This window comes from Clupea harengus, chromosome 6, assembly GCF_900700415.2.
Source record: "Clupea harengus chromosome 6, Ch_v2.0.2, whole genome shotgun sequence".
Taxonomy (NCBI): Eukaryota; Metazoa; Chordata; class Actinopteri; order Clupeiformes; family Clupeidae; genus Clupea; species Clupea harengus.
The window spans coordinates 20,056,584-20,083,316 of record NC_045157.1 but is presented as its reverse complement, the minus strand read 5'-3'; the positions used below and the strand labels follow the sequence as shown (position 1 = coordinate 20,083,316).

The 26,733-nt window shown below is 44.5% G+C and overlaps 2 protein-coding genes across 3 annotated transcripts in view; both read right to left on the bottom strand.

Moving 5' to 3' along the window:
* LOC105906519 (heterogeneous nuclear ribonucleoprotein C-like) overlaps nucleotides 1–26,733 on the bottom strand; it is a 62,934-nt gene that overhangs the window by 5,722 nt on the left and 30,479 nt on the right. Inside the window, exons 3-4 of one of the 2 annotated variants that reach the window (XM_031569301.2) lie at nucleotides 10,261–10,311; nucleotides 842–1,005 (exon numbers count right to left, since the gene is read on the bottom strand). In XM_031569301.2, coding sequence (XP_031425161.1) covers nucleotides 842–1,005; nucleotides 10,261–10,311 — 215 coding nt within the window. The remainder of the gene's footprint in view (nucleotides 1–841; nucleotides 1,006–10,260; nucleotides 10,312–26,733) is intronic. The other variant, XM_031569302.2, reaches the window with a different exon arrangement.
* On the bottom strand, nucleotides 21,429–25,098 carry LOC116220807 (protein BTG3-like). The gene has a single exon (XM_031569303.2). It carries the CDS (start codon nucleotides 24,840–24,842, stop codon nucleotides 24,237–24,239), a length of 606 nt encoding a protein of 201 aa, XP_031425163.1. The 5' UTR covers nucleotides 24,843–25,098; the 3' UTR covers nucleotides 21,429–24,236.

The following is a 26,733-nucleotide window of genomic DNA, read 5'->3' as shown; positions in this document are numbered from 1 at the left end:
ACAGATGGCCCTGGTAGTTCTTGTCTGACCCCTAGACTGTGTGAGTTCTTTGTGTGTGTCATGTGCGCAGGCAGGGGAAAAAGAGAGCAGCCTAACACTTTCTTATTTGTTCTGCTCTGTTAATTTGGTGTAATGGCATGTTCTGATGGGGCTGTCTCCATTACACCCCGCAGTGGAGAGGCTTTTAATGAAGAACCATCTGGAGCCATCCCCCCTCTCAGCCCCGCGGGTCTCCCTGTGCAGCCCACCACAACACAACACACTCACACACACACACACACACACTCACACAGAGAAACACACACACACACACACACACACACTCACACACAGAGAAACAAACACACACATTCACAGAGAGAGAAACACACTCTTGCATGTACTCACACATATGCTTGCATACAGACACTCAGATATCCAAACACACACACACACAGATATAAACACACACAGACACATTTGCTCACTCAAAACCCACATGCAGCATATGCACACAGTTTATACAGTATACACGTACACAGTTTAGACATAAAACAAACAAACAGGTACAGACATTCATACACCTTTACAAATACAGGTATACACAACACAGGCACCTACACACACACACACACACATATGCAAAGTCTATGGGGCGCAAAGAGCCTGGTAAACTCTGACCTCCCCCACGCTGTGCCACCTGCCGCTAGGCAACTCTGAGCCCACATGCTTGTGTGTCTGTGTGTGTGTGTGTCTGTGTGTGTGCATTAGTGTATGTGTCGGTGGGTGTCCGTGTGTGTGTGTGTGTGCATCAGTGTATGTGTCTGTGTGTGTCTATAGTGTGTGTGAAGGTGTCTCTCACATTTAGCCCTGCTGGAGGAGTGGGGTCTGGAGCTCTTGGAGGAGGGCCTGTCCCGGCTGCGTCTCAGGCTGGATGAGCTGGAGGAGGAGCGGGAGCGCTTTGGCAGGCTGGAGCCATGGGGCATAGGGGGCATAGAGGAGGGCACACGCTGGTAGTCATACACCCTGGGGAGGTGACAGAGGGAGGGAGAGAGGATGAGAGAGAGAGAGAGACAAAGACAAATAGAGAGATCAGAATATTGGCAGCAGATGGTCCAGCATTTCAACAATTCCACATAGTTACACTCTGTCTGGACAAAAGAAGGAGGAAAAAACAGGAACCAGATCATAAGGAGGTCATTAAAAAACAGAACTGCCTGAATCTTGGTTGAAGTGAAAAGAAGCTAATCTATGTCATATCACAGTTGGCTGGAAACGAACGGCCAAGATCATGCTGCTGAGTTGCTTGGCGAATGAATTGAAGTGTTAAGAGTCCTAACTACGTCCGACTCCCTTTAATCAGCCGCAAATTAGAGCGACTTTGCTGGTGGACTTGTTTGCAATGCAAAAATCAAGCCATGCTCTCTGCTTCTTTTCTGAGGCTCTGCTCCAGCTCGGTGCACTGAAGCTCAAACACAGCCCTGCTCAGCTAACCCTCTCTCTTTCTCTGGTACATCCTGGACTTGATCTCCATCAGTCACATCTAAATGACATCAATTATTATGAAAAGCCTTTTATTTCAATTCGGCAGTCTCTTCAGAAAGCGCATCAACTTTGTACTTTTGCCAAACTGGAGCACGGCGTCAGTGACAGCTTTGAAGGTTTACCCATTCATGTTACCCTTTCCTGTACCCTCATCTACTGATAGCGCAGGCATGCTAGAGTGTGCTAGAGTTACCCTCATCACTCTTGTTTTAAGCGTGTGTGTGTGTGTGTGTGTATGTGTGAGTGTGTGTGAGTGCGTGCATACAGTGGGGAAAATAAGTATTTGAACCCCTGCCGATTTCGCAAGTTTGGCCACTTGCAAAGAAATGTGTGATCTATAATTGTAATAGTAGGTGTATTTTAACAGTGAGAAACAGAATATCAACAAAAAAATCCAGAAAACTGCATTTTATAACATTTATGACTTTATTTGCATTTGATGCAAAAAAATAAGTATTTGAACCCCTAGCAAAACATGACTTAGTACTTGGTGGAATAACCCTTGTTGGCAAGCACAGACGTCAGACTTTTCTTGTAGTTGGTCACCAGGTTTACACACATCTCAGGAGGGATTTTGGTCCACTCCTTTTTGCAGATCCTCTCCAAATCCTTAAGGTTGCGTTTTCAATGGGAGGGAATGAGGGAATGAGCTTCAAGCCCAATATTCCACATTACATGGCCCCATCCATAGTCCCCTCGATGCAGTGGAGTCGTCCTGTACCCTTGGCAGAGAAACAGCCCCAAAGCATAATGTTTCCACCTCCTTGCTTGACGGTGGGGATGGTGTCATATTCAGCATTTTTCCCCCTCCAAACGCGGCAAGTTGAGTTGATGCCAAAGAGCTTGATTTTGTCTCATCTGACCACATCCTGTCTCCCAATCCTCCTTAGAATCATTCAAGTGTTCATTGGCAAACTTCAGACGGCCCTGTACATGTGCTTCCTAGAGCAGGGGGACCTTGCGAGTTCTGCAGTACTTCAAACCATTACGGCGTAGTGTGTTGCCAATGGTTTTCTTGGTGACTGTGGTCCCAGCTGCCTTGAGATCATTCACAAGCTCCCCCTGTGTAGTTCTGGGGTTATTCTGCACCTTTCGGATGATCACCGATACCGCACGAGGGGATATCTTGCATGGAGCCCCAGACCTAGAGCGATGGACAGTTGTTTGGTGTTGCTTCCATTTACGAATAATCGCACCAATAGTTGTCTGCTTCTCACCAAGCTGCTTGCCGATGGTTTTGTAACCCATTCCAGCCTTGTGCAGGTCTACAATCTTATCTCTGACGTCCTTGGTCAACTCTTTGGTCTTGCCCATGGTGGTGAGGTTGAAGGTGTGAAGTATGATTCTTTGGACAGGTTTCTTTTATACACGTCACCAGTTGAGATCAGGTGTACCTTGTTAGGCCTAATGAGGACTAATCTGTGTGCTTCTTGGGCACATAACTGGTCATTGGGAGCCAGAATTCTTGCTGTGCTTTGGGGTTCAAATACTTATTTTTTGCATCAAATACAAATAAAGTCATAAATGTTATAAAATGCAGTTTTCTGGATTTGTTTGTTGATATTCTATTTCTCACTGTTAAAATACACCTACCATTACAATTATAGATCACACATTTCTTTGCAAGTGGCCAAACTTGTGAAATCGGCAGGGGTTCAAATACTTATTTTCCCCACTGTATGTGTGTGTGTGTGTGTGTGTGTGTGCATGCATGTGTGTGTGTGTGTGTGTATGTGTGTGTGTGTATGTGTGTGTGTGTGTGTGTGTGTGTGTGTGCGCGCATGCATTTGTGTGTGTGTGTGTGTGTGTGTGTGTGTGTGTGTGTGTGTGAGTGCGTGCATATGTGTGAGTGTGTGTGTGCATGCAGATGTGTGTGTGTGTGTGTGTGTGTGTGTGTGTGTGTGTGTGTGTGTGTGTGTGCGCGCATGCATATGTGTGTGTGTGTGTGTGTGTGTGAGAGAGTGAGTGTGTGTGTATACAGTATCGGTGTCGTCTACCACCTGTCTCCCTGTCTGTAAGCGTTTGAGTCTGGGTGGTGATGAATGACACCCGGGGAGGGGGCTTGACAGCGGGGAGAAATCAGATCTGACAGAGGCACAGGATGGATGGGAGCCGGAGCCAGAGAGGACTGAGAGGTTCAGGAGAGGACGCCCGTTCCTCTTAATCACACAGAAGGGACCGGGCCCCCCGCGTCTGCGCACCCGCAGTGTTAACACTGGTAGTTATTAAAAATGATCCTATTTACCTAGAGAATGACTGAGTGTGTACTTAGTGTAATGGCTCAAGAGGGGACAGTCCTCTAATGGAGGGAAAAAGATGATGGAGAAGAGAGAGAGAGAGAGGGAGGGAGGGAGAGAGAGATAAAGAATGGGAAAAGGAAAGAGGAGGAAGAATGAGAGAGTGAGTAAACAGATTTGATACAACCCTCTCTTTTAAAAAAATAAAGTGTTACCCAGGCCGTGCAAAATTTCCATATTTTCTGCTTCCATCACTCTTCCTCTTTCGCCCTTTCATGTGATCTTTCACTTTCAGCCCTTCATCAAATCTTTTACTTTCCACCCCCTACTCTGCCACCACAACCCCACCGTCCCCATCCACAACTGATGCACCTCTATCTTCCTGGGAATCAAATTGGTACTGTCACAGCCAATCTTCAGCTTCCTGGTATCGCAGTGGTGAGGATGACAGCAGAGCTTACCACAGAGTGTCATGCAGGGGCCACTGATAGTAGCAATAAAAAACAGAGAGGCCGTCTCTGAGTGTGTGTGTGTGTGTGTGTGTGTGTGTGTGTGTGTGTGTGTGTGTGTGTGTGTGTGTGTGTGTGTGTGTGTGTGTGTGTGTGTGTGAGGTGTGTGGGTGTTAGTTTGTATGTGTATATGTGTGTGTGTTCCAGCTCCACACTGTGTGAAAAGGTCAGAGATAACAACCTTCAAGAGATGTGTGAGATGAGGAGTCTTTAAGCTTGTACGTGTTTAATGTTTAAAAGTGATAGCATAGCCCTGCAAAGCACGGCAGCCGAGCACCTGCAGCCAGACAGCGCATTATAATCAGGCAAACTAAAAGACCTATTGATTAACGCTGATCGTTTCACTGGAGGTGAGGGAACCCACTCAAATAACAGCCAGGGCACTCGAGAAGTCGATGAGTTGCACTGCTACTGGTACATAAATAAATAATGAAGAAAAAACACCAGAGACCTCATTGTGACTCGATTGGATTTCTTCTCCACCAAATTATATTCATTATGAGTATGGGCAAAAATCAAAACCTTTTGGAGGCTCAACTAAAAAACAATAATGAGCAGCAGGCCTCTGTGGTGTCTGCAACCTGAGCTCACAGAAGGCAGTCGGAGAGAGACGGAGATAGAGGGTCTGGCTGCTAATGAGGCCGGACAGTGCTGGGCCCGCTCGGGCTGTCGCGGGTGGAGGCGCCCGGGTCAAAAGCCCATATCTGTATCTGTGAGTGACAGCTCAAAGTGTGTGCTGATTAAGAGTGTATCAAGGAGACAGGATTAGGCAAGCCAGAGAGCCTTTAATCTTATAATCCACAACTAAGCAGACGAGTCAAAGTAAACTATTACACAGTGGTGCACGCCCCGTGCACGCACGCACGCACACACACACACACACACACACATGCACACAGACACACACACATCCTCAAGCTAACATTTGCCCACATACACCTCAGCAGGTCCTGTTCAAAAGGTGTTGAGAGTTTACTTTCAAATTGGATGTATTCATTTGCTTGACCAGGGTCATCCTCACAAGACCTGCCTATAGCACCTTTAAAAAAACTACAGTTATACCACCGTGCTGAAGAGGCTTGCCTTTTTTTTACTTCCTCTTCTTTTACAAGAGAAATAAAAAGCTTTGAACTCACTGCAGTTAATTGGCAAGCAGAGAAACAAGCAACGCTGTTTTGTGATTTTGCGTAGGCTTCATAATTGCACTGGGTGCCACTCAAACAGTGCAGGCTTTTGATAAGCTGTTGAAAAACATTTGCCTTCGGAGTAAAATCGAAATCTGCATCCCTGCCGTACACAGCAAGGCACCGTGCCACATGAGCCACTGCTATGCCAAACGGAAGAAAAGGAGAGAAGGAGAGGTTTTTCTTGAAAAAAAAATAAAAGCCCTCAACACCAAACAAGGACACAACGCATTGTGGAGTGCACGTATTAGCAGGCTACCATAGCGGGTGTGATTAGGAGTCTGTGAATGTCTCTCGGTGGTAAAGAGGTCTTTATTCTCGGAGACTCCGACTTAAGGTAGTTTTAAGTCTTTTTTCGCACCGACTTTTCCCCGCTGAACGGGGGCCGGAACACACAGGGGCTTTGAAGTGCAGCCGTAGAAGAAGGGATCCCTGACAAAGACAATGGGAGCGGCTCAGAGGATGTGTGGGGATTAGCACTCTGGAAGGGCAGCTTTCTCCACGCGGCAGCTTGTTATCAACACAGAGAGGCGAACCCACACACACACACACACACACACACACACACACACACACACACACACAGACACACACACACCCACACGCAGACGCACACACACACACAGGGAGAGAGAGAGAGAGAGAGAGAGAGAGAGTGAGAGAGGGAGAGAGAGAGAGAGAGAGAATACAACACACATACACACACGCACAGACATTCATTCACACACTTTCTATGTAGGCGTGTACACACAGCATGTGAGATGCGCACGCTGTGCAGGTATTGGTATACACACATACTCACATGTGCGAACACACACACACACACACACACACACACACACACTCACTCCATCTATCGCATCAGCCAGCTGTGCAAGGCCAAATCATGTGGACCCTGGGCAAAGTAAATTGAAAATCATCGTTGAGTGTTTTCTCCGGCAAAGGCTGAAAAGAACACGCCACCGGAGGAAAAAAAAATTCAAAAGAGACAAGATGACAACACTGGAGTGTGTAGTGGAGTAAGAGAGAGAGAGAGAGAGAGTGAGAAATAAGAAAGAGCAAGAGAGAGAGAGTGAGAAATAAGAAAGAGAGAGAGAGAGAGAGAGAGAGTGTGAAATAAGAAAGAGAGAGAGAGAGAGAGAGAGAGAGAGAGAGAGAGAGAGAGGACAGTGGAGCGAGGAGAAGAGAGGGGCAGTCAGGCGCTTATCGCCCATCAGTCTGAGGCAGCTGAATTAGCTCCTCACGCCGACCAGGGCCTCAGAGTGAAAGGCTCGTTTTTCATACTGTCAGCCCTGTCCTCCCACCCCCCCTCCCTTTATCCATCTCTCCAACCATCCGTCCATCCATCCTCCTCCTCCACCTCCTCCTCCTCTCTATCTTCTTAACCCTCCTTATTTTCTCTCTTCTCCTCTCGCCAGCGTTTTCCATCTTTACCCCTATTTAACTCATTCACCTCTTTCTCTAACTTTTCTGTCTCAGTTTATCACCCTTTCATCCGATCATTATCTCTTTCCCATCCTCCACTGGTTCCTGCTTTCTTCTCCTCATCTCCTATTCCCTTCATCCCCTTTCCTTCCACTTCTACCTCTACATTCTCTTCATTCTTTGATCACTCTCTTATTTTTCTCCACTACCTCTCTCCCTCTCTCTCTCTTTGACAGAAGCAGTCTGCTCTGCTGAGCACTTCTGCTGGATCACTGGCTGCTCCAGTCAGCTGTGCCAACTGCTGAGGCCCAGTGATTTGTGATGCCACTGCCATTACAGAAACACGAGGGTGACCAGTGCTTTTGTGTGTGTGTGAATGTGTGTGTGTGTGTGTGTGTGTTTGTGTGTGTGTGTGTGTGTGTGTGTGTGTGTCTGTGTGTGTTTATGTGTGTGTGTGTGTGTGTGTGTTTATGCGTGTGTATGAGAGAGAGAGACAGAGAGAGAAATGGTAATGGGAGGTAAGAAAAAATGCAGGGCCCTCAGAGCCTTAATTGCACACACACAACACACACACACAGAGAGAAAACAATTTACTCCCTTTTACCCCCTCACAAACAAACCGAAAGTAAAAGAGCCACACATAATCTCTCCCGGTACTCTCTGTCTGACTCACACACACACAGAGACCTTTTTCCTCATCTCCATCACGTTGGGGGTTATTAGATGCCATGCCTCATTAGCAGAGCGAGGGAAACAGCTCGACAGCATTAATGGCTGCAAACACACACAAAGAGCAGGAGGAAAACCGCTCCCAAGTTTAAGGGTGATGGATCAGGAAAGGCTAACGCTGTGCACCAAAAACACACAAACCTTTACACTGACATTCTCCAACCCTTAACCACAAAGTCACACACGTACAAATACCATCCATTTTTTTTCTTTCATTTGAACACTCTCACAGCATGACGACACAATTCTGTGGAGTTGGTAAGAAATGTTGTGGTGGAAAGAAATGCCAGGGCTCTCCTAAGCACTCCCCCAGGGAGCCGAACTGTCCCCTAGTGCCAGCAGAGACAAAGGAAACCTGCAGGCAGAGAGGCAGACGAGAGACTGTGTGGCCAGCTGGAAACAGGGAGAGAGAGAGAGAGAGAGAGAGAGAGAGAGAGAGAGAGAGAGAGAGAGAGAGACCAGAGGCATCGACAAACAATTCTTCAAAATTTGGTTTGGTCTACTTCAAAGCAAGTGTTCCATCATTGTGCCACTCCTGACAAAATTAAACATGCTCACACACACACACACACACACACACACACACACACACACACACACACACACACACACACACACACACACACACACACACAAACACACACACACTTCAACCGCTGGTTTGTCACAAAGAGGCATTTGTATTCTGCCTCTGTCCCATCCGTCACATCCCTTACCTCAGTCTCCAGCCCCCGCTCCCACACTCCTATCTCAGCTGTCCCATCCAGAGCACAGTCACTCCTGCATGGCAGACAGTGATAGCTGGCTGCTTGGTGAAGGAGCGCTTGTTGCTGTGCATTATTTGTTGAGTGCCAAGTGCCTGACAGGCTGATTATGGCCAGACGGGCTGCTGCCAATATGGGCTTTTCCTCGAGCCAGAGCCCCTCTAATGAATATCTCTGGCTCAGCAAGACCCCCACTACATCTCTCTCCAAGCACCGCACAGCCACGCAGCTTAGGCGCCCAGCAAAGAAGGACCTTACATCAGGGATGCCGTGGGTCTTATAGCAAGGTAGCGTACAATAGGTGTCTATCTTAGATATGACCTCCATCATGTTCTGTACTCATACCTGCAGCACATGACATGCAGCCCAAATGAGTAAAGCTAAGAGGTGGCAAAGCCATGCTGCAAGCATATAGGCCATGGCACAACACAACTAGGGAAAAGAAATGTGTGAGAAAGAGAGAGAGAGAGAGTTTTTTTTCTGTGTTTGTGTGTGTGTGTGTGTGTGTGTGTGTGTGTGTGTGTGTGTGTGTGTGTGTGTGTGTGTGCGTGTCAGAGGAAGGAGGTGAGTTAAGCAGAGAGATGCACATTCAACAGCGAGGCCTTTTTTAAACTTGCTGACTGGTCTGTTCATGAATGACCCGTGTCACCTACGCTTGAGCTCAGGGAGGCGCCTGGCTCTCAAAGCAATTATGAGTAAGAATGTACACAGACCAGAGAGGGGGAGAGAGGGAGAGTGGGAGCTCGCAGCTGGATCAGGACACAACTGTCAGACAGCAGCGCACTGGGCGCCTGGATAAACACACACACACACACACACACACACATATATATATGAAAACACCCCCTCACACACATTAGTCATTCATCACACTCCCAGCGATATCTGCATAAACAGATACCTTTAGCTGCAGGTAGAGTCGGGTTTTCATACACTTACTAAGTGTGCTTTGTCAGCAGGTCTATGCTCACAGAGTTCTGCAAGTCTTTGTGTGACAACAGAGCAAAAATGACCAAAACTTTTTTTTCCTGAAATCCCATTTAAACATGCAAAATTGCATTTTTAAACTTTGTAGCTTGCTCAGCTGCCCTCTCATTTACTAACAGAGGGATTCAAAGACGTTGGAGATACTTGCATAGGTGCGCAGAAGGATTCAAACAACTCCCAATGACTACAGTTATGAAATTTCCCAACATCTAAACAGACGATTATTTGCACTGTTGAAGTAATTAAAAGCTAATCACGTAGCTGATACCTGTAGATCAGCCTGGTGTTTCTTCTTTGAAGTGCCTAAGCTGTGATGTTTACTCTAAGCTTTACGCTAAACCAGATTCATAAGACATCACTGTGTCAAAAACCAAGAGCAACCAAGATCATTCTTCATGGGTTCTTTACACATTACTGCTGAAAGGCATAGATGAGATATGTCTGTCTATTAAAAGATGGGTTTTACATGTATATGATGCAAGCTGTGGACAAATTGTCCTGGTGGAGTTAGATCCCTGACAAGCTAGATTTGATGGAAGTAAACACCTGGATGGATAAACAGTTTGTATGTGTGTGTGTGTGTGTGTGTGTGTGTGTGTGTGTGTGTGTGTGTGTGTGTGTGTGTGTATCTGTGTGTGTGTATCTGTGTGTGTGTATCTGTGTGTGTGTATCTGTGTGTGTGTGTGAGGGAGAGAGAGAGGGGGGAGAGAGAGAGAGAGAGAGAGAGAGAGAGAGAGAGAGTCCATTAGATAGATGGATGGGGCAGTGAGTGAGACAGGGGGAGGTATTTCTGACAGAAGGGAGGAGGCTGAAGGGATAGAGGGCCAATATTTCAAGGCCCCCTGTCTCCCCATCTGACAGACAGCACTTAAAGGGCTTCCACTGAGTCCACTGACAGTACCTGTCATAGAAGTCCTCCTGGTAGCAGTCATAGTCCAGGTCATACTCTGATCTGCAAAAAGAGAATGGGAGAGAGAGCGAGCGAGTGAGTGAATGAGTGAGTGAAGGAGAGGAATAAAGACAAGGACATGGAAGCTGTCAGATAAGCTGACAGGCTGGACATGTCGGCTACCTTTATTCACACCTGGCTGAATGACACATCTGGTTTCAAGGGGAAGACAACTCACCGAAGCCACCACACAAACAAAAGACAACATAACGCTTTGGATAAACAACTTTGATTTTAAGAGATCATTTAAATTCTATCTGTCAAAGAAAAAATGCCCTTCAGCAGGTTTGCATGTTTTGGATTTAGCTGTAAAGCATGAGCACGTCGGTGAAAAGCACCTTCCTTTCACTTCAGCCAAACTAAAGATATTTGGTGCATTTAAAAAAACATTCCATTGGGGATATGAAAGCTGCAGCACCACGTAGAATTAAACAGTCAAAAGTCTGAGAGAAACACATAGAAAATGACTCTAACACGCAGTCGGGCACGGTGGAGAGATGAAAGGGAATCGATTTGTCAGGTCTGGATTTTCACTTGCAGTTTGGGCTAATAGCGTCTTCTCCCCCTAGTGAGTTCATCCTGTTAAGCTAACAAGCTAAACAAAATAGGGCAATCCCAAGGAGGGAAATTGTAGTGGTACCCATAGGAGGAATGCAGATCTTTCATTTTAACAATACTTTGCACACACACACACACACGCGCACACACACACACACACACACACACACACACACACACACACACACACACACACACACACACACACACACACACACACACACACACACACACACACACACACACACACACGCATACACACACACACACGCATACACACACACACTGACACACTCACATGCACGTACACCAAGATACTGAGAATCAGCAGGATATGCCCTTCTAACACTCCCAATTTTGCATTCTGTCACAGTTTCCTAATGACTATATTACCTTATGAATTTGAATTGAAAGAGTTGCAAAAAACTTCTGTGGATTTAGACTTTAGAGGATCCAGAGTATGCATGAATGTATGGGGTCTTGCTCAAAGTAAATGTAAATAATGCAATTGAATAACACATTACATTAAATTACACTGAATTAATGAATATGAAATATAGTATGTGTGGAAGCAAATAATGTACAGTTCTAAAGAGCAACTAATACTAATCTAAAGATAATAAGATATTCACTGCCTCAGCTCAGACAGACAAATGTCTGTGGTGTGTTTAGCATTTGGTGTGTTTAGCCTATGCAAAGGAGGAAATCCCTAATAACTGTCCTGAGCTATGCATCAATACACATGAGCTCAGCACTGGTGATTACATATTCCATCTCATTTACTGTGTGGGTGTGTTCAGTGAAGGTATATGCTAGTCCAAAGAGATTACACTCACCTAAACCTGTCATCTGCCTCACTAAGCCATGACTGAATGTCACAACCAGTTGTGTAGGGACACACACACACACACACACACACACACACACACACACACACACACACACACACATACACCATTGGCTTCACAGTGAACCTACAGTTCAGTGATTACAGGAGCCAGCAGCTCCATCCTGGAACCCTGGTTATTAGTGCAGATATGGAAGTTTCATTCCAACTGCACGCTTGTTAGCCAAGTCCTCCATGTGTGTATGCATGTGTGTGTGTGTGTGTGTGTGTGTGTGTGTGTGTGTATGTGTGTGTGTGTGTGTTTGTGCGCGACTGCCTCATCTTAAGCGGGATGAGTAACGCGGGAGAGGTCAAAGTGACATTAAGCCCAACACTGAGCTGCTCATTTCCTCCCGAGCAATTTTTGCTCAGCATATTCCTTTTTCCTTTTTTTTTTCCTTCCTAAACCTCCCCGCGCAGAACTCCACTTGCCCCCACGCTCCACTCAGTACCTCCCCCCCCAGCACATTACCAGCTCTCTGTGTAAATTTGGTCGCTGACCTCTCGCCTCAAGGTCAATGCCACCGCCTGACGAGAATCCCCTGTGCTGTTTACATTTAAGCACAGTATTAATGGGAGAGTTTTCACATATGGTTCATGTTCCAACAGTGTATGAACAGACAATGCAAATACATATTTGCGTGTGCCTTCATTTATCTTCTGGTATGTGTTCCAGTGTGGAGTACCTGTGGTTCTGATATGCACAGCTAATGAAGCTGAGTAAAATCAGACTTTTTAAATCCTGCATGGGGCAGTGGTATAAATATACCGTGTATAAATATCAGTATGATCAAGAGAGAACACACAGTGGTAAACATCTTAAAAGCAGAGGCGGCCAATTAGAGAGAGGGAGAACTCATCTGCGCACTGACCTCAATGAACAACACAAACAAAAGCAGTGCGCATGCACACACACACACACACACACACACACACACACACACTCTCTCTCTCTCACACACACACACACACCACACATATGGACAGAGGTATTCACTGTCTTACTGCAGGATTCTGGATATTCTCCCAGCACTGATCTCCCTGTTGCTCACAGTGAAGCAGAGTATGAGTAAACATATCAATAGGAGCAGGAGGAGACCAACTTCACCGCTGTTTCCCATCCACTGTTGTTTGTTTGTGCACAGAAGAATGCAGTATGTTATTCTAAGTGGGCTGGTGGTGGATTGTTCAGCCACTGTGCTGACTGACACAAAGACTGCATTCCAGTGGTTTTCCTATAGGAGACATGGCCTAACCTGTCTGCATCCAATACAGAACCCTGCAGTCGTTCAGTGCACAGAAACAAACATACGGGTACACAAAGAGATATACATACATCTCACATCTATAAACACACAAACATACACACACACACACACACACACACACACACACACACACACTGACATCCAAAAACACCTACATGCACACACTCTATTTAAACCATCAGATAAAAACACACATTTCAATTCCGTTCCCTCTCTACCTTGCCAACAACACACAAACGTATGTTCTCAGATGCAAAGAGTCTGAAGAAGGAAGCAGGCAGCAGCCATCCATCTGCAGCTGCTCTGCTCCCACTGACAGCTAGTGGTGTGAGGAGAATTATACCCAGCGCGCACATTTATTTCAACTACCTGCCGTTGCTTTCTTCTCCCCTCTGCTGTGTGGACACACAGAGAAGGAGCAAGTTGGCAGTACACCGAAAGCAGCCAGCAACAAATAATCTGTGATAACTGTCAGCGTTTAGGCCTGTTATGAGCTTGCCAACAGCGTTTTATGATCTTGCTTGGGTTGTGAGTGGTTTCAACATCACCGTCTGCTTTTCCAAATAGATCTTTAATCTGTGATGGCAGATATCTCCATATTTTTTTTGGTCTCCAGCCTGTTCCTTCCCCCATTGTCTCAGTCTTACTCTCTCTGTTTGAAGGGCTGGGACGTGTGCTGAATTGGTAGTTTGGTAGTTTTTTGTATATATATATACAAAAAACTACCAATTCAGCACACGTGCCAGCCCTTCAAACAGAGTACACCGATTATAGGCTATATATATATATATAGAGAGAGAGAGAGAGAGAGAGAGAGAGAGAGAGAGAGAGATGAGTTTGTATCAGCATGCTAAAAGCCCCATTATGTAGCACGTAAACGCCTGGCAGCAATCGTGGTTATTATGATGCATGGGGTGACACAGAAGAGTCAAGATCCAATATAAATAATATTTGTCAAGACCCTTGTTAACGGACCCCTTTGATGACACTGTACACACTATTAGCGGTGCTGATTCCCACCACTTCACACACTGAAAGAAAGAGAGGGAATTGTGAGAGGGGAAAATGAGGGGCCTCTGTGAGCTTGGGTAAAGTCAAGATGAAGGACAAGAGAAACACTGGCTGTTCACTGTCCTGTCTCCTCCTGCAGAGACGGGAGACGTCTTCAGAGAAAGCGCATCTCTCTTTCTCTCTATCTCTATCTCCCTCTCTCTCTTTCTCTCTCTCTCTCTCTCTCTCTCTCTCTCTCTCTCTCTGTTGGGTAATTTATGCCACTTAGGTAAAGGCAAAAATATGAGAAAATGGGTAATAGCTGCCTTTTCAACACAAGCATTCACAGGACAGACTAGCAACAAATAGCAGCCCAGAATTGCTGTCAAATGGCCCTAATTTGATACACCAAATTCGAGCTGACGCATTTATCGATCAACTAATCATTCATTTAAAAACAATCTGTTGTTTGTACTGTTTGTGTTTTAGGTGTGTGTCTTTTTTAACCATGTTTAATTTGGCTCATGGTAGCTATTCTTTTATTTATTTACTATGCCTGACAATTGCATTTGAATTGTAATTCTGTGAGACTTCCCAAGCTCCTACCCTTCCCTTGTGACAGCAACCTAAGTTAACGCATTCAAATCAAGCATTCTGCAGAGGAACATACACATCTCTCTGGCTTGCCTTTACTTGCCTTCATTTGTGACAGCCAGGTAAAGACAAAGTGCCCTATGCCGCCTCAGCATTGTTTGTCACTGTTGTGAAATTAAACCAACATTAAAACATCTCCATGCAGCCTGCAATGGGCCTAACTTAGATCAGAACAGCCCACCGTTAAGCTTCACAACAAACAAACTGGTCTGGCCTTGTCAATGAAAACGAGTGGACTCGCTAGTTCTTTTGTGAGGCAACTTGTAAACAAATAAATATGAATTACATGGTTATTAGTTTACAATTGTTTACGCAATTATATTTGGATATCAGAAACGTTAGCCTATCTGTCACCCCTTTCTTGTGGGGCAACGATCACTTCAAACATAAAACTCTTACAAGGCACTTACATTCCCCTTGGTTTGCCCCTGAAACTATGCAAAAGTTCCTGTACATAATACAATTGTAATGTATATTAAGGGACTCTTAATTGGCAAACATGCTCCCTGCATTTTACCTTGAAACTAACTAAGCCCTTAGTTACTACTTGAGAACAATGTCCTGAAATATGTATGTTATACAAGGCATGATTACGGTTTTACAGTTAATCAAAATTCATGGGATTATTAAGGAGTTAGGTGTTTACAGATTGAAGGGAATCTCTTAATTATCCTTTAATGATAGACACCTGGGGGCAGCACGGTGGCTCAGTGGTTAGCACTGTCGCCTCACAGCAAGAAGGCCCTGGGTTCGCATCCCGGTCCTTCCAGGTCGTTCCAGGTCCTTTCTGTGTGGAGTTTGCATGTTCTCCCCGTGCCTGCGTGGGTTTACTCCGGGTACTCCGGTTTCCCCCACCATCATAAAGACATGCATTGCATTGTGTGAATGTGAATGAATGTTGGTGGTGGTCGGAGGGGCCGTTGGCGCTGATTGGCAGCCACGCTTCTGTCAGTCTGCCCCAGGGCAGCTGTGGCTACTGAGGTAGCTTACCACCACCGGTATGACTGTGTGTGTATGACTACTGGACTCTGGACTCTGTAAAGCGACTTCGGGTATATAGAGAAGCGCTATATAAAATTGAATTGATTGATTGATTGATTGATTGACACCTTAAAAATATAAATTTCAAACAATAAACAATTGCTCTAATGTTTACTTTCATGTTTGTATAAACAAGGTTCACACTAAGTAGGCTATGAATTGTCAACAAAGACCTTTTGAGTAGGCCTTGTAATAAACCTTGAACTTTACATTTAAAATGCATGCCTTCATAAGCACATTACCTGCTATCTTACCAAAAGACACTAGTTAGCATGTTAGCAAGATTTTATCTGTGCCAACTCGGCTGTTGGTTTGCAGGGGTTTGCATACCTTCTAAGTGGTTAGCTAACTACTAGTTTTACACCAAACCTACTTACTGCTGCTTTAAAAAGAGCAATATTTAGTGTGTCAAAGCTTATACAAACAATTAAAACAGGAACAGTGAGATTGGAAATTGGTACTGTAGGTAACTTTATTGTTATTAAAATAAATGTCAGTGAGGAGGGTGCCTTTTTTTTTACTTGAGCACCCACCCCCCAAAAATATGTGTGCACATCCCTGGGGTCATATAACGGTTTTTTTTTATTGACTGGCCCTCGCAAGACCGGCCCACCAGTAAAATTCCCGAACTTCCCAATGGCCCCTCCACGTCTGGGCATTCACCAGTCAGCTATTATTTTCACATTTAGCCCGTGACCAGCGAGGATGTCTCCCCTTCCAAACAGGAGTTGTTTATGGATGTGAAAAAAACCACCATTGCCCTAAAAAACATGAAACCTCCTGTAGTGGGATTTTCTCCAGTTTTTCATTCCTTTCTATTTCTTTCTTCCTTCGAGCATCCTGAAAAAGGTTCTCTCTTTTTCAGTGTCAAGGGATATGACCAGAATAGAGATCATTGAACTTCTCCAGGTTGAGACCACAGGCTCAGAACAAAGAGTGTCCTTTGCATTTTTTTACGCTGCGTTGTTACAGGCACATACCCTCTGCTCCAGTTCCATTTTCATCTTTCATTGAAGGATGTCTCTATACACATGAGAACCCGTGGTTGAACAGTGTGGATTTACAGGAAAAAATCTGTTGAGATCTTTTTGAGGGAAAAAGGACACAAAGGGTGATGGAAGACGGCTTCAACTGAAATGCTCTTCTCTCAGCTTTTGGGCACAGATGTATTTTTTCATTTCTTTTGGAAAAGAAAAAAAAGAAAAATTTTACAAATGTGTTTTGTCATGTCGTGAAACTGAATATAAATGAGACGCAAGCTGTTTGCCAAGTCCTTTCAGAAGTCTAATTACAAATTTTATCTGACAAATGTTATTCTTCATACAGTCATGCAAAGAGACAGAAACAAATACTCATTGTTTACTCTTTGATTAATCCTTTCATAGTATAAAGAGAATGATCTAACACTATATAAAGCCTGATAACTTTCTTTTTCTAAAGGAGCACTGCTGGACATGTCAGGCTGTTAATCCATTAATTAAGGAATTATATTAGATTGTTCCATTTTCTACTGAGTATAGACATGAATGAACATACATACATATACACACATGTGCGTGCACAACTCAACTAAGTTTATGCGCGCGCTACATATTATTTATACTGTATAATTAATATATTATACATAATCAGGAATGCAATCTGGAAGTCATTAACCATTATGTTAGCTTAGAGTATACGTTAGTGTGACCTTATGATAACCTTCCTATGGTATCAAAGTCTTGGACAAATTCAGTATTCTGTCCCCTTCAATATCTAAAAATGCCTAGAATTAAATAAGGGAAAACAAAGCACACTTATAGTGTAAATTCTACATAGCTCGCAATATTTGCACTTTTCCTATGTGCTCTCTTCTTATGATAACAACTGGGCAGCCCAAGGCAGCTCAACAGTAAAATACGGCAAAATCCCCTGATAATATTTTGCAATGATAATCTTATGTTTGTCACTGTGCCCCTATTTCGCATAAGTGAAACAGTGTTTTACATATATGTCATCATTTATTATTTATCGTATCTCTAAGGACTTTCCCTCAACACTGTGAGCCAGAAACACAGAGTGGGGATTTAAGGGGAGTACAATTTATGGGAGGAATGAGATTACGTGTTTGTATGAGGAAATCACTGTGCAAATGTCTAATGTATGTCTTTCATTTATTTGACAAAATGTGCATGTCATCTTGTGGCTTTTGTCAAACAAAAGAACCCATAAGTCAAGCCTTTCTTTCTTTTGCTGTCTCCCTCTCTCTTTTCCTCAACCTCTCTTCCTCTTCATCTTCCTCTTCCTGTTCTTCTCCCTCTCTCTCTCTATTTCTCCCCCTTTTCATCTCTCTAGGTTCTGTGTAATGGGGCGGTCAGGGCTCTGTCATGACAGAAGCAGTCCCATTTAAATTCTAATTACCTCCACCGCAGGCGGGCCGGTGTCAGGGGCTGGGAGGGTCGCTCCCGTCCACTCTCTCCCTCCGTCCGCGCGGGCTCGCCAGGGAAGGAGAGATGGACAGGGGTCGCCAAAGGCTAATTAATTTCTTTTCATAATTTCTCGAGCACCGGGGCAATCCATTAGATATGGCTTGTTATAAATCATTCCAGCCCTGCTTTTCGTGCAGAAATAGAGGGATCGCATGTGTCTGTTATGTGTGGGTGACCAGCCATTTGCAGGGTAAGTGAGTGTGTGTGTGCATGTGTGTCTGTGTGTGCATGTGTGTCTGTGTCTGTGTGTATGTGTGTATGTGTGTAGCTGGTTGTGCTGGAGGCACTATCTCTGATGGAGAGGCCTAGTTCTCTGCGTGAAAGCAGTTCTCTGCTGCTGACTAAACAGCAGGCCTAGTGGAGTAAGCAGCTCCAGGATCTGTCGTTCAGCCATTTTGAGTCCTTCCCTCTCCATCTGTATCTACCCCAGTCACAGTATGGATGGAAAAGCAAAAGCCCAGGGTAGAGAACACCTTTGGCCCAGCAGATTAACAGCCTCTTCTGCCTGAAGCATGAGTGGGGAGGATCTAGATTGAGTGCACACTGCATGCAGGGTAAGGGCAAGCATATTACATGCTATATTAATTCTCCTCTTGAATTATGGTCGGTACAGTTATGTCAATGATAAATAAAGATTATATATATATACACACAAACAATCCTGACTGCACTATGGATGTTTACGCAAACCTATAGTTAAAATATATAAAATATTTTAAAAACAATAAGAAACATAGCGCCCCCCCCCCCCCCCCCACACACACACACACACTACACGTACACTGCAAACACACACACACACACACACACACACACACACACACACTACACGCACACTGCAAACACAGTTCCCAGCAAGCAAACAGCACATCTCTGAGAAGAAGAAAAAAGGGCACAGAGATCGATCAGAACTGAGGAGCAGAGTAAACAGTGCTCTTAGACAAGGCTGCCCGTCTTGGCAAAGGAGAGGAAGCCGTGGGTGATCACAGTCGGCACAGGGCAGCCAGGATGAGATGCTGCCCTGCTTGTGAGGGGTCACCTTGGGCAGCTGCAGTGCAGTCCATAGAAACTCAAAGGAAGCTCCAAAAATGTTTTGGCTCATCATCGAAGACCCCAGACTTTCAGAAATGAAAACGTTGTATCCTTTCTTATGATTTGTGACATGGATTCATCATAGGCATGTTTTACTGGCCATGAGGACTTTATGGATGGCTGTCTAGCTGGCTTGTAAACTGAGTCCTCGAGGGACAGCGTTGTGGTAGAACAGCATGGTAGTCAGGCAGGAAGTAGAAAGCACTCACTGGATCCTCCTCCCTCTCTCTCCACGAGAGGGGCAGGAGCATCCCAGGGGTGCTCAGACATCTCCTCCAGAAATAAAAATGACCTCCTGGCTTCCCTTTAAATGTCAGACTGCTGCACACACACACACACACACACACACACACACACACACACACACACACACACACACACACACACACACACACACACACACACACACACACACACACACACACACACACACACACACACACACACACACACTTTCTCTTCCCTTTCCTTGCACCATGTCCTCATCAGAGTAATGGTGCATGTCAAGTGTGCCTATTGATCTGTGTTTAAAGGAGCCCTTGTGCAAAGGTTGGGTGAACATGTGTGCACAGTCCAAAGTACACTCCTAATTTGGATCTATAAACCCCCGAAATGCGCCACAAAACAACAGCAAGCATGCATGTATTTGTGTGCATGAGTGTGCTTGGGTGTTTGTGCTTACACTCAAGGTGATTGTGTGTCTGTGTGTCTGTGTGTCTGTGTGTGTGTGTGTCTGTGTCTGTGTCTGTGTCTGTGTGTCTGTCTGTCTGTCTGTCAAAGCTGACCAGCTGAGCACTTGGGCCTTTCAGAACCAGTGTGACTTCATCAACACAACAGTCGCAATAACTGCACTGTTAATGCTGAAATGATTAGCATACACACATGCACGTATACACTTGATTTGTATTTTTCTATGTACACCTGCAGCTGCAAGCCTGTATGTGGACAAAGCCTCACCATAACACGCCATTACATAGGGAGTGATGGAATGGCTCAGAATTGAAGATCACTGACAGCACATTCACCAACAAGAGCTATTCATTACCGCTATTGTTCAAGTGCATTTCCAACACTGAAGAGCCTTGTTTTGTTTCCTATTTTCTCTCCTCTTCACACTCCACACACACACACACACACACACACACACACACACACACACACACTTCCTCCCCCATCTAGCTTGTTCTCACACTTTGTCTCTCTCTCCATTCCTCCCCCTCTCTTGCTCTCTTTCAATTCTGCTGTTATGGTCCATTTTTCATTTGGCTGAGCAGAGGAGCAGAAGGGCAGGCAGTGCAGTTGTTTCTGAAAGCATTACACCGCCCTGCATTCAAAGAGTCAGCCAGCCCTGGGAGGTGAAAGGTCCCCCATGACTGATTTTAGCAAAAAGCTGCTGGCTGATCAGTCTGAGTTATACCTCTCTCTCCCTCTCTCTGTCTCTGTCTCCATCTCTCCCCCTCTTTTTTCTCTTTCATTCTCCCCCTCCATCTCTTTTTCACTCTTCATACACCCTCCGCCCCCTCACTCTTCCATTCTCTGTGCTCTGCCACAGAGGTCTTTGGCACCCTGACCACCCGCACCCCTGAATGTACTGTAACACCCACCTCCACTTTCCAGGAGTGTTTCCAGTAGCAGATTGATTTATTCTCAGATAATGTTCACACTAAGAAATGCCCTGTGCTGTAATAAATCAGGGAGCCCAACGGTGTGGTTAATGGGCTGGAAATTTGATTTCCTGCCACTTCAGCTGTTCGCAAATCGAAGGGAGTGAGATTAGAGCTGAATTACGAGAGTCCGACAGAGAGAAAGAGAGAAAAAAAAAGAAAAAGAGAAAAAAGAGAGAGAGGAGGGAGAGAGCAATAGAAAGAGAGGGAGAGTCAAACACATACTTTTTAGCATAAGACATCAGGATAAGACACACTGCCTTCTGAGAGCCATAGCCTGTAGCCTATGTAGCCTGATATATAAACTCAGTAGAGTTGAGATTACACAAATTGATGTTCACACAAGAGCACACACACACACACACACACACACACACACACACACACACACACACACACACACACACACACACACACACACACACACACACACACACACACACACACACACACAGAATAATGACACAGTTTGGCTGTGGGCTCCCACTCATCTTGCCTTCATAATGTGCTCAGGACAGACAGAGCATGCTCATCATTCACTCACACAGGGCTGTTTATACGCCTCTGACTAGGAGGAGATGGGAGCACCTGATGGTAATGAGCCACACATCCCATCCCCCAAACAGAGAGACCGCCTACCACTGCACCTCTGAAATTTTAATGCAGATACGAGCAAACAAGTGGAAATGAGAGACAAAGTCAAACAAAAGTTCACAGTCCCCTTGTTTAATGTTTACCTATACTTATCTAATACAGGGAAAGGGTGTGTCTATGTGTTAACATGTATGTGTGTGTATGATGCACATGGATGTACATCTATACTTTAAAGGTGTGTGTAACTGAAAGAAGGAGAGAGAAACATGGAGAGAGAAAGAAAAAGTGAATCTCAGGGGTGAATCTATGGTGGAACCAGCAAAGCTGCCATCACTCTCTATGCTTCATCCATGCTGTTTTCTCCCCCCTCCCCCAGATTTAAGTGAACATTTCCTGCTAGGCGTGCAAGAAATGTTTCGCTTATTGCTTCCTTAACGTGGCCACGGGCTCCCTGCATCAATCTACCTGTCCTGTGAACTGGGCTCATACATGGGGGTAGGCTGGGGCTGGGGATGCTGCCTGCCTCAGCTCAATGCAGGTTAAGCGCTGTCACACACCCCTTCCACGTAAAGCAGTGCTTTGTAGGAAAAGTGCTGACATCTTGTGATGCAAACACACACTTGTGTGCGTCAGCTGGGCTGTGGATGGCTGATTTGTAGTTGTACGTATGCTCTACTCAGAGCCTATGCCGTAGCCTACGCCGTTGTGAGCATTTAAACATGTGCACGGGTATGCATGCATCACTCTGCAATAGTAGTTGCAAAAAATAAAGGACCAAACTCTGTAGATGGTCGTAGTTTGTGTAGTTTGTAGTTTGTCTGGCTTTTTCACTTTTTATTTTTTTAAAGTTACAGAGAAATAGTGTAAAACTTGAGATCCTTGGTAGGGGTTATAACGTGGACGGTGTAGGCAATAATTTAACAGAGGCAGACGAGTTCGGAGACGCTGAGCCCCTCCAGCGCCATCCAAAACAACCATCAACTCATCAACAAAGCAGTATGGGAAATGTAGTCACTACTAACAGAGAACAATATTTAAAACAGATATATTTTCAGTTCTTACACTAGCATCACATGATTAATGAGAACTTGTGTAGTTGAATTGGTGTAGTTGCTCGATTACTCGTATACTCAAGTATTCTGTGCAATCCCTACAACACACCCCCAAGGGTCGAGGGAGTGAACCAATCAAAGTTGCAGCGATGTGTAGTTCCATTTCTGGGGATGCGAGCGTCAGGCTACGGCATAGGGCACACGGCACACAGCTACGCCTTACCTACGGCGTAGATTCTACACAGAAGCATAAATCGGCCAAGCAGTGAGTGTTTCAAGGCTCTCCAGCTCTATTAGTGGGCCTAATTTGCAGTAGAGACTCTAGGGCAGAATCTAACTCCAGCTCTACACAGCAGGGGGCACAGTCTGCTCTCTCTCACACAGACGTCACACATGCACTCACACAGTACCGTTTTCTCATTCGCTTTGTACATTTCTCGAATCATCACCAACAGCATCACACAATGGATTACCTGCGAAAGTCTGTAACTTGCCTAAAATGATCTATGTCCAACAATGAAAATACTTAATCGTGTTGTCAATATAAAATTAAATCCTGGAAGTGTACTCCTCATTTCCAAATTTGCTTTTTTCCCTGTATCTCTTTCATTCACAATGATTCATCACCATACCAGATGAATGCATGTCTCCAACTAACCGAATATTATTTTCTAGCAAGTTGAATGCTATTCATGTCACTGACAACAATTTCAATTCATCAAGGCTCCAAGTGATTGTTGAAGAATATAGCAGCAGGATGCAGAAAATCACACGAGGGGCTGGACAGTAGCAACAAATGCAGAAAAAAACTTTGCCATTGAAAAAAGTACCAAGTCAAATAGATAGAAGAGAAATCAGGATTTTTTTTTTTAATCCACCAAACCATTCCTTAATGCTGTTTTGTGGAGAAAGTTTGACTTTGATTTCAAACTCGTTGGATGCATCTTATGACCTTTTTTTCCTCAGAAATTCTGACTTTTTTTCTCAGGGTGCGCCTAAGGAAAAACATTCACCCCATAGGTGGTTCTGCTTTACGGAAGATGAAGCCAGAAGATGCAACCCACAATAACCTTGTATTTGCCAATTTCTAGATAGTTCCTCCTGCCCAAAGGATATTACCTGGTTTAAATCAGAATGATATCTCCTCCAGTAAAGACCCAGTTCTCCACAACGTCGTTTCATAGTACGAATTCGTTACGATACGGTGATTAACAGACCATTTCCTTATTATTAAACCCAATTCCAAAATATAGCTTGATAAGAGCATTCATGTCATCCATTTTAACAAATAGCCAAATAAACACCAGTCTAAAAAAAAATTCTCATAAATTCTGACTCTAAATTATCCCACTATCTAGGTCTACTCAATTTCATACCAGAAGTTACCCATATACGTTTGTAAATGGGTAATCCACAGTACACCATTAGCCTACTATCTGGCTTTTAGCTAACGTTAGCCTTACTTAAAACTTAAACTATTTTTGTTATGGTCATAGCAATGGTTATGTGTTTAGCAGCCGATTTTGTACAAAGCGATTTATAAAGCATATTTAACTATAAAATATCAATCAATCATCAGCCGTTTACTGCTGTAGGAGTAGAATTTGATTTATATTATAGTACAGAATACGATAACAGAATCTTTGAGGTAAACCGGTAGTTCAAAGGGGATTTAATTTTACAACGGACTCGTTATGGATAGGTCCAGAGAAAGGCTGACGCAACCGGGTGGGGGCGCAAATTTTAGTCAGCTGGAAAGAGCGACGAGTGTTGAAGGGGATTGATGTATGCCTTTGTCCCCTGTCTCCTCCTTCCCGGTCAGATGATGGGCTGCAATGGTGGTTGGCAAAAACGTTCTCTACAGCGCTGATCACCTTCTTTGTCACGTTCACTTCGTCTGTGCTCTCTTCTCCAGAGAAATTTGCAATGGTGAAAGCGGGTTTGTTCTCACCGTATCTGCACACCACTTCACCAGGGTCTACCCATAAAGTGAGTTCGCGGGGCAGGCCCAGGTCAGCGTACTGTACACCGCTCTCGTCACACGCCCGCCTCAGCTCCGGGTCCTCCCTCTGTGAGCTGTCCATACGGATACACCTGAACGCCTGACCTTTGCTGGGGCTCTCGGCGTACCAATGGCCCTTGTACTTGTCTTGCAATGCTAACATGAGCCGTTCCACAAAAACTTCAACTTTCTCTGCCTCCACTTTGCCCGTTTTCTTTATCAGTCTTTTCAGGAAGAACACAACTGCTGCAATTTCTCTCTTCATTTCTTTCCACGGGTTAGCAGGTGGACATTTGTTATCAGCGACAGTAGGCTACTGCCACATCGCGAAGTGCGGTATGGTAGGCTATGCTATAGAATTGTTTGTTCTTGAGTGGAACGCCAAAAGTGCAACCATGGTAGCCTTGAGTAATATTTCGTCAGGACTGGACTTTCTCCACCGCGGCAATGACTAATAGAATACTGTGTGGGCAATGACTAATAGAATACTGGCTAAAATATTTGGCTGGTGTTGGCTTCATTTTACGCCTATCATTGATGTGGCAACTGTAGTGAAACTTCACAAATACTTAAGCAAGCGCGGTTCTAGACTTTAATTTGACCGTCAACCGCTTTTAAATCTTAATGCGTTTCAGAGTGCCAGTTTAGCCTGAAAAGGCCCTGTGTGACCTCGATCAAGTCTTTGTTGTAGTGGACTGTATTTTTTTACCCTATTTAGTCAGCTTCGATTTTCAAAGCCAAGTATAGGCTAATATGTAATGTTAAACCCTGTGGTCCTACTGTGAATGTTTTTTTTTTTTTTTTTTTTAAATCTGTTGGTCACAGGAAGAAAGGGAAAACAAACAGTCTATGCACATTATGTCAATAATAATGCTGGCTAATATAACAAGATTTGTATCAGCTTTGGAGAAACTCAATAAATGCCTTAAATGGTTATCAATTAAATTACTCTAGGTATTTAGTTTTCAAAGGAGCCCTAATATCAACTGACTAACTTCTCCAGCACATGTTTAGCAGAATCTGAGTTTTCAAACATTATTTTGAGAAGTGGGCTTCCTGCCACTTTCTTCCACTAGTGTAGGAACATCCCTACAATAGAAGTTGCTGAAGACTTGGCTGCAGTCTTTTCTGCTGTCGGACAAGAAGAAGAAGAATGGAGACCGCACCTGCCCCTGACTCCTGTGATAACACAAAAAGGGACCCCTTGCACACTCTCTCTTTCTCCTTCTCTCTCTTGCTCCCTCTTCCTAGCCTAACAATAAGAGTCGACGGAGTCATCCATCACTGCCTCTATTCACTGCTACACAAGCCACTATCAATGCAGTACCCCCCTCCCCGCCCCCAACTCATTCACCCCTCCCTCCACTTGAATCTTTGGTTTCCACTCTGAGTGTGGCCACCTACCTTTGTTCTCTATATATTCTCTGACTACCACCAAATTCTCTATACCTTGTGACTCCAGGTGGCCTAGTGTGGTACATTCTCCCTATGCTCTCCGTAGGTATTCACTGAGGCCCCCTGAAAGCTCCCAGTGTCTTCTGTGACCAGCTCTGGACACAAAATATCAGACATTGAATGAACATCAGGCTTAAGAGATTTCAGTAGAGTTCAGGACCATCAGGGATGGGCTGTTATGGTAATTTGGGTGGTTTAACAGGGTGGGGAGCTGACTGCCATTTCTTGGCTCGTTACAGCACCAGGGACAGCTGCAGTGAGACATGCTGCCTTGTATTCAAATGTGCAAAAGATGACAAAGATGCATTTTTCTTATATATGGGAGCTCTTTGTGAAATACAGTATATTGTATAATTCATTATAGAGTATAAATAATATTTTCACAGCACATGATTATATCATGGCATTATCCCAAAAATAAAAGACATTAAATTTAAGTTCACAGCCTGAGGTTTGATGTATACTGAACATACATAAAAGATACGAGATGGCTAGTTATACACATTCCTGGCCCCGCTTAAAGAATAATGTACACTCCCGGTCAGTCACATAAATTAATAAAATGAGAGTAGCCTATTCAGTAGTATTGTGATTCTATGGTCAGAAAATACAAGACACTGAACCTGCCTGGGTCCATGCTGACTGTTGTCAACCTTTGTAAATTGAATTTGCATATGAGGGGGTTTCTGCTACAGACTCAC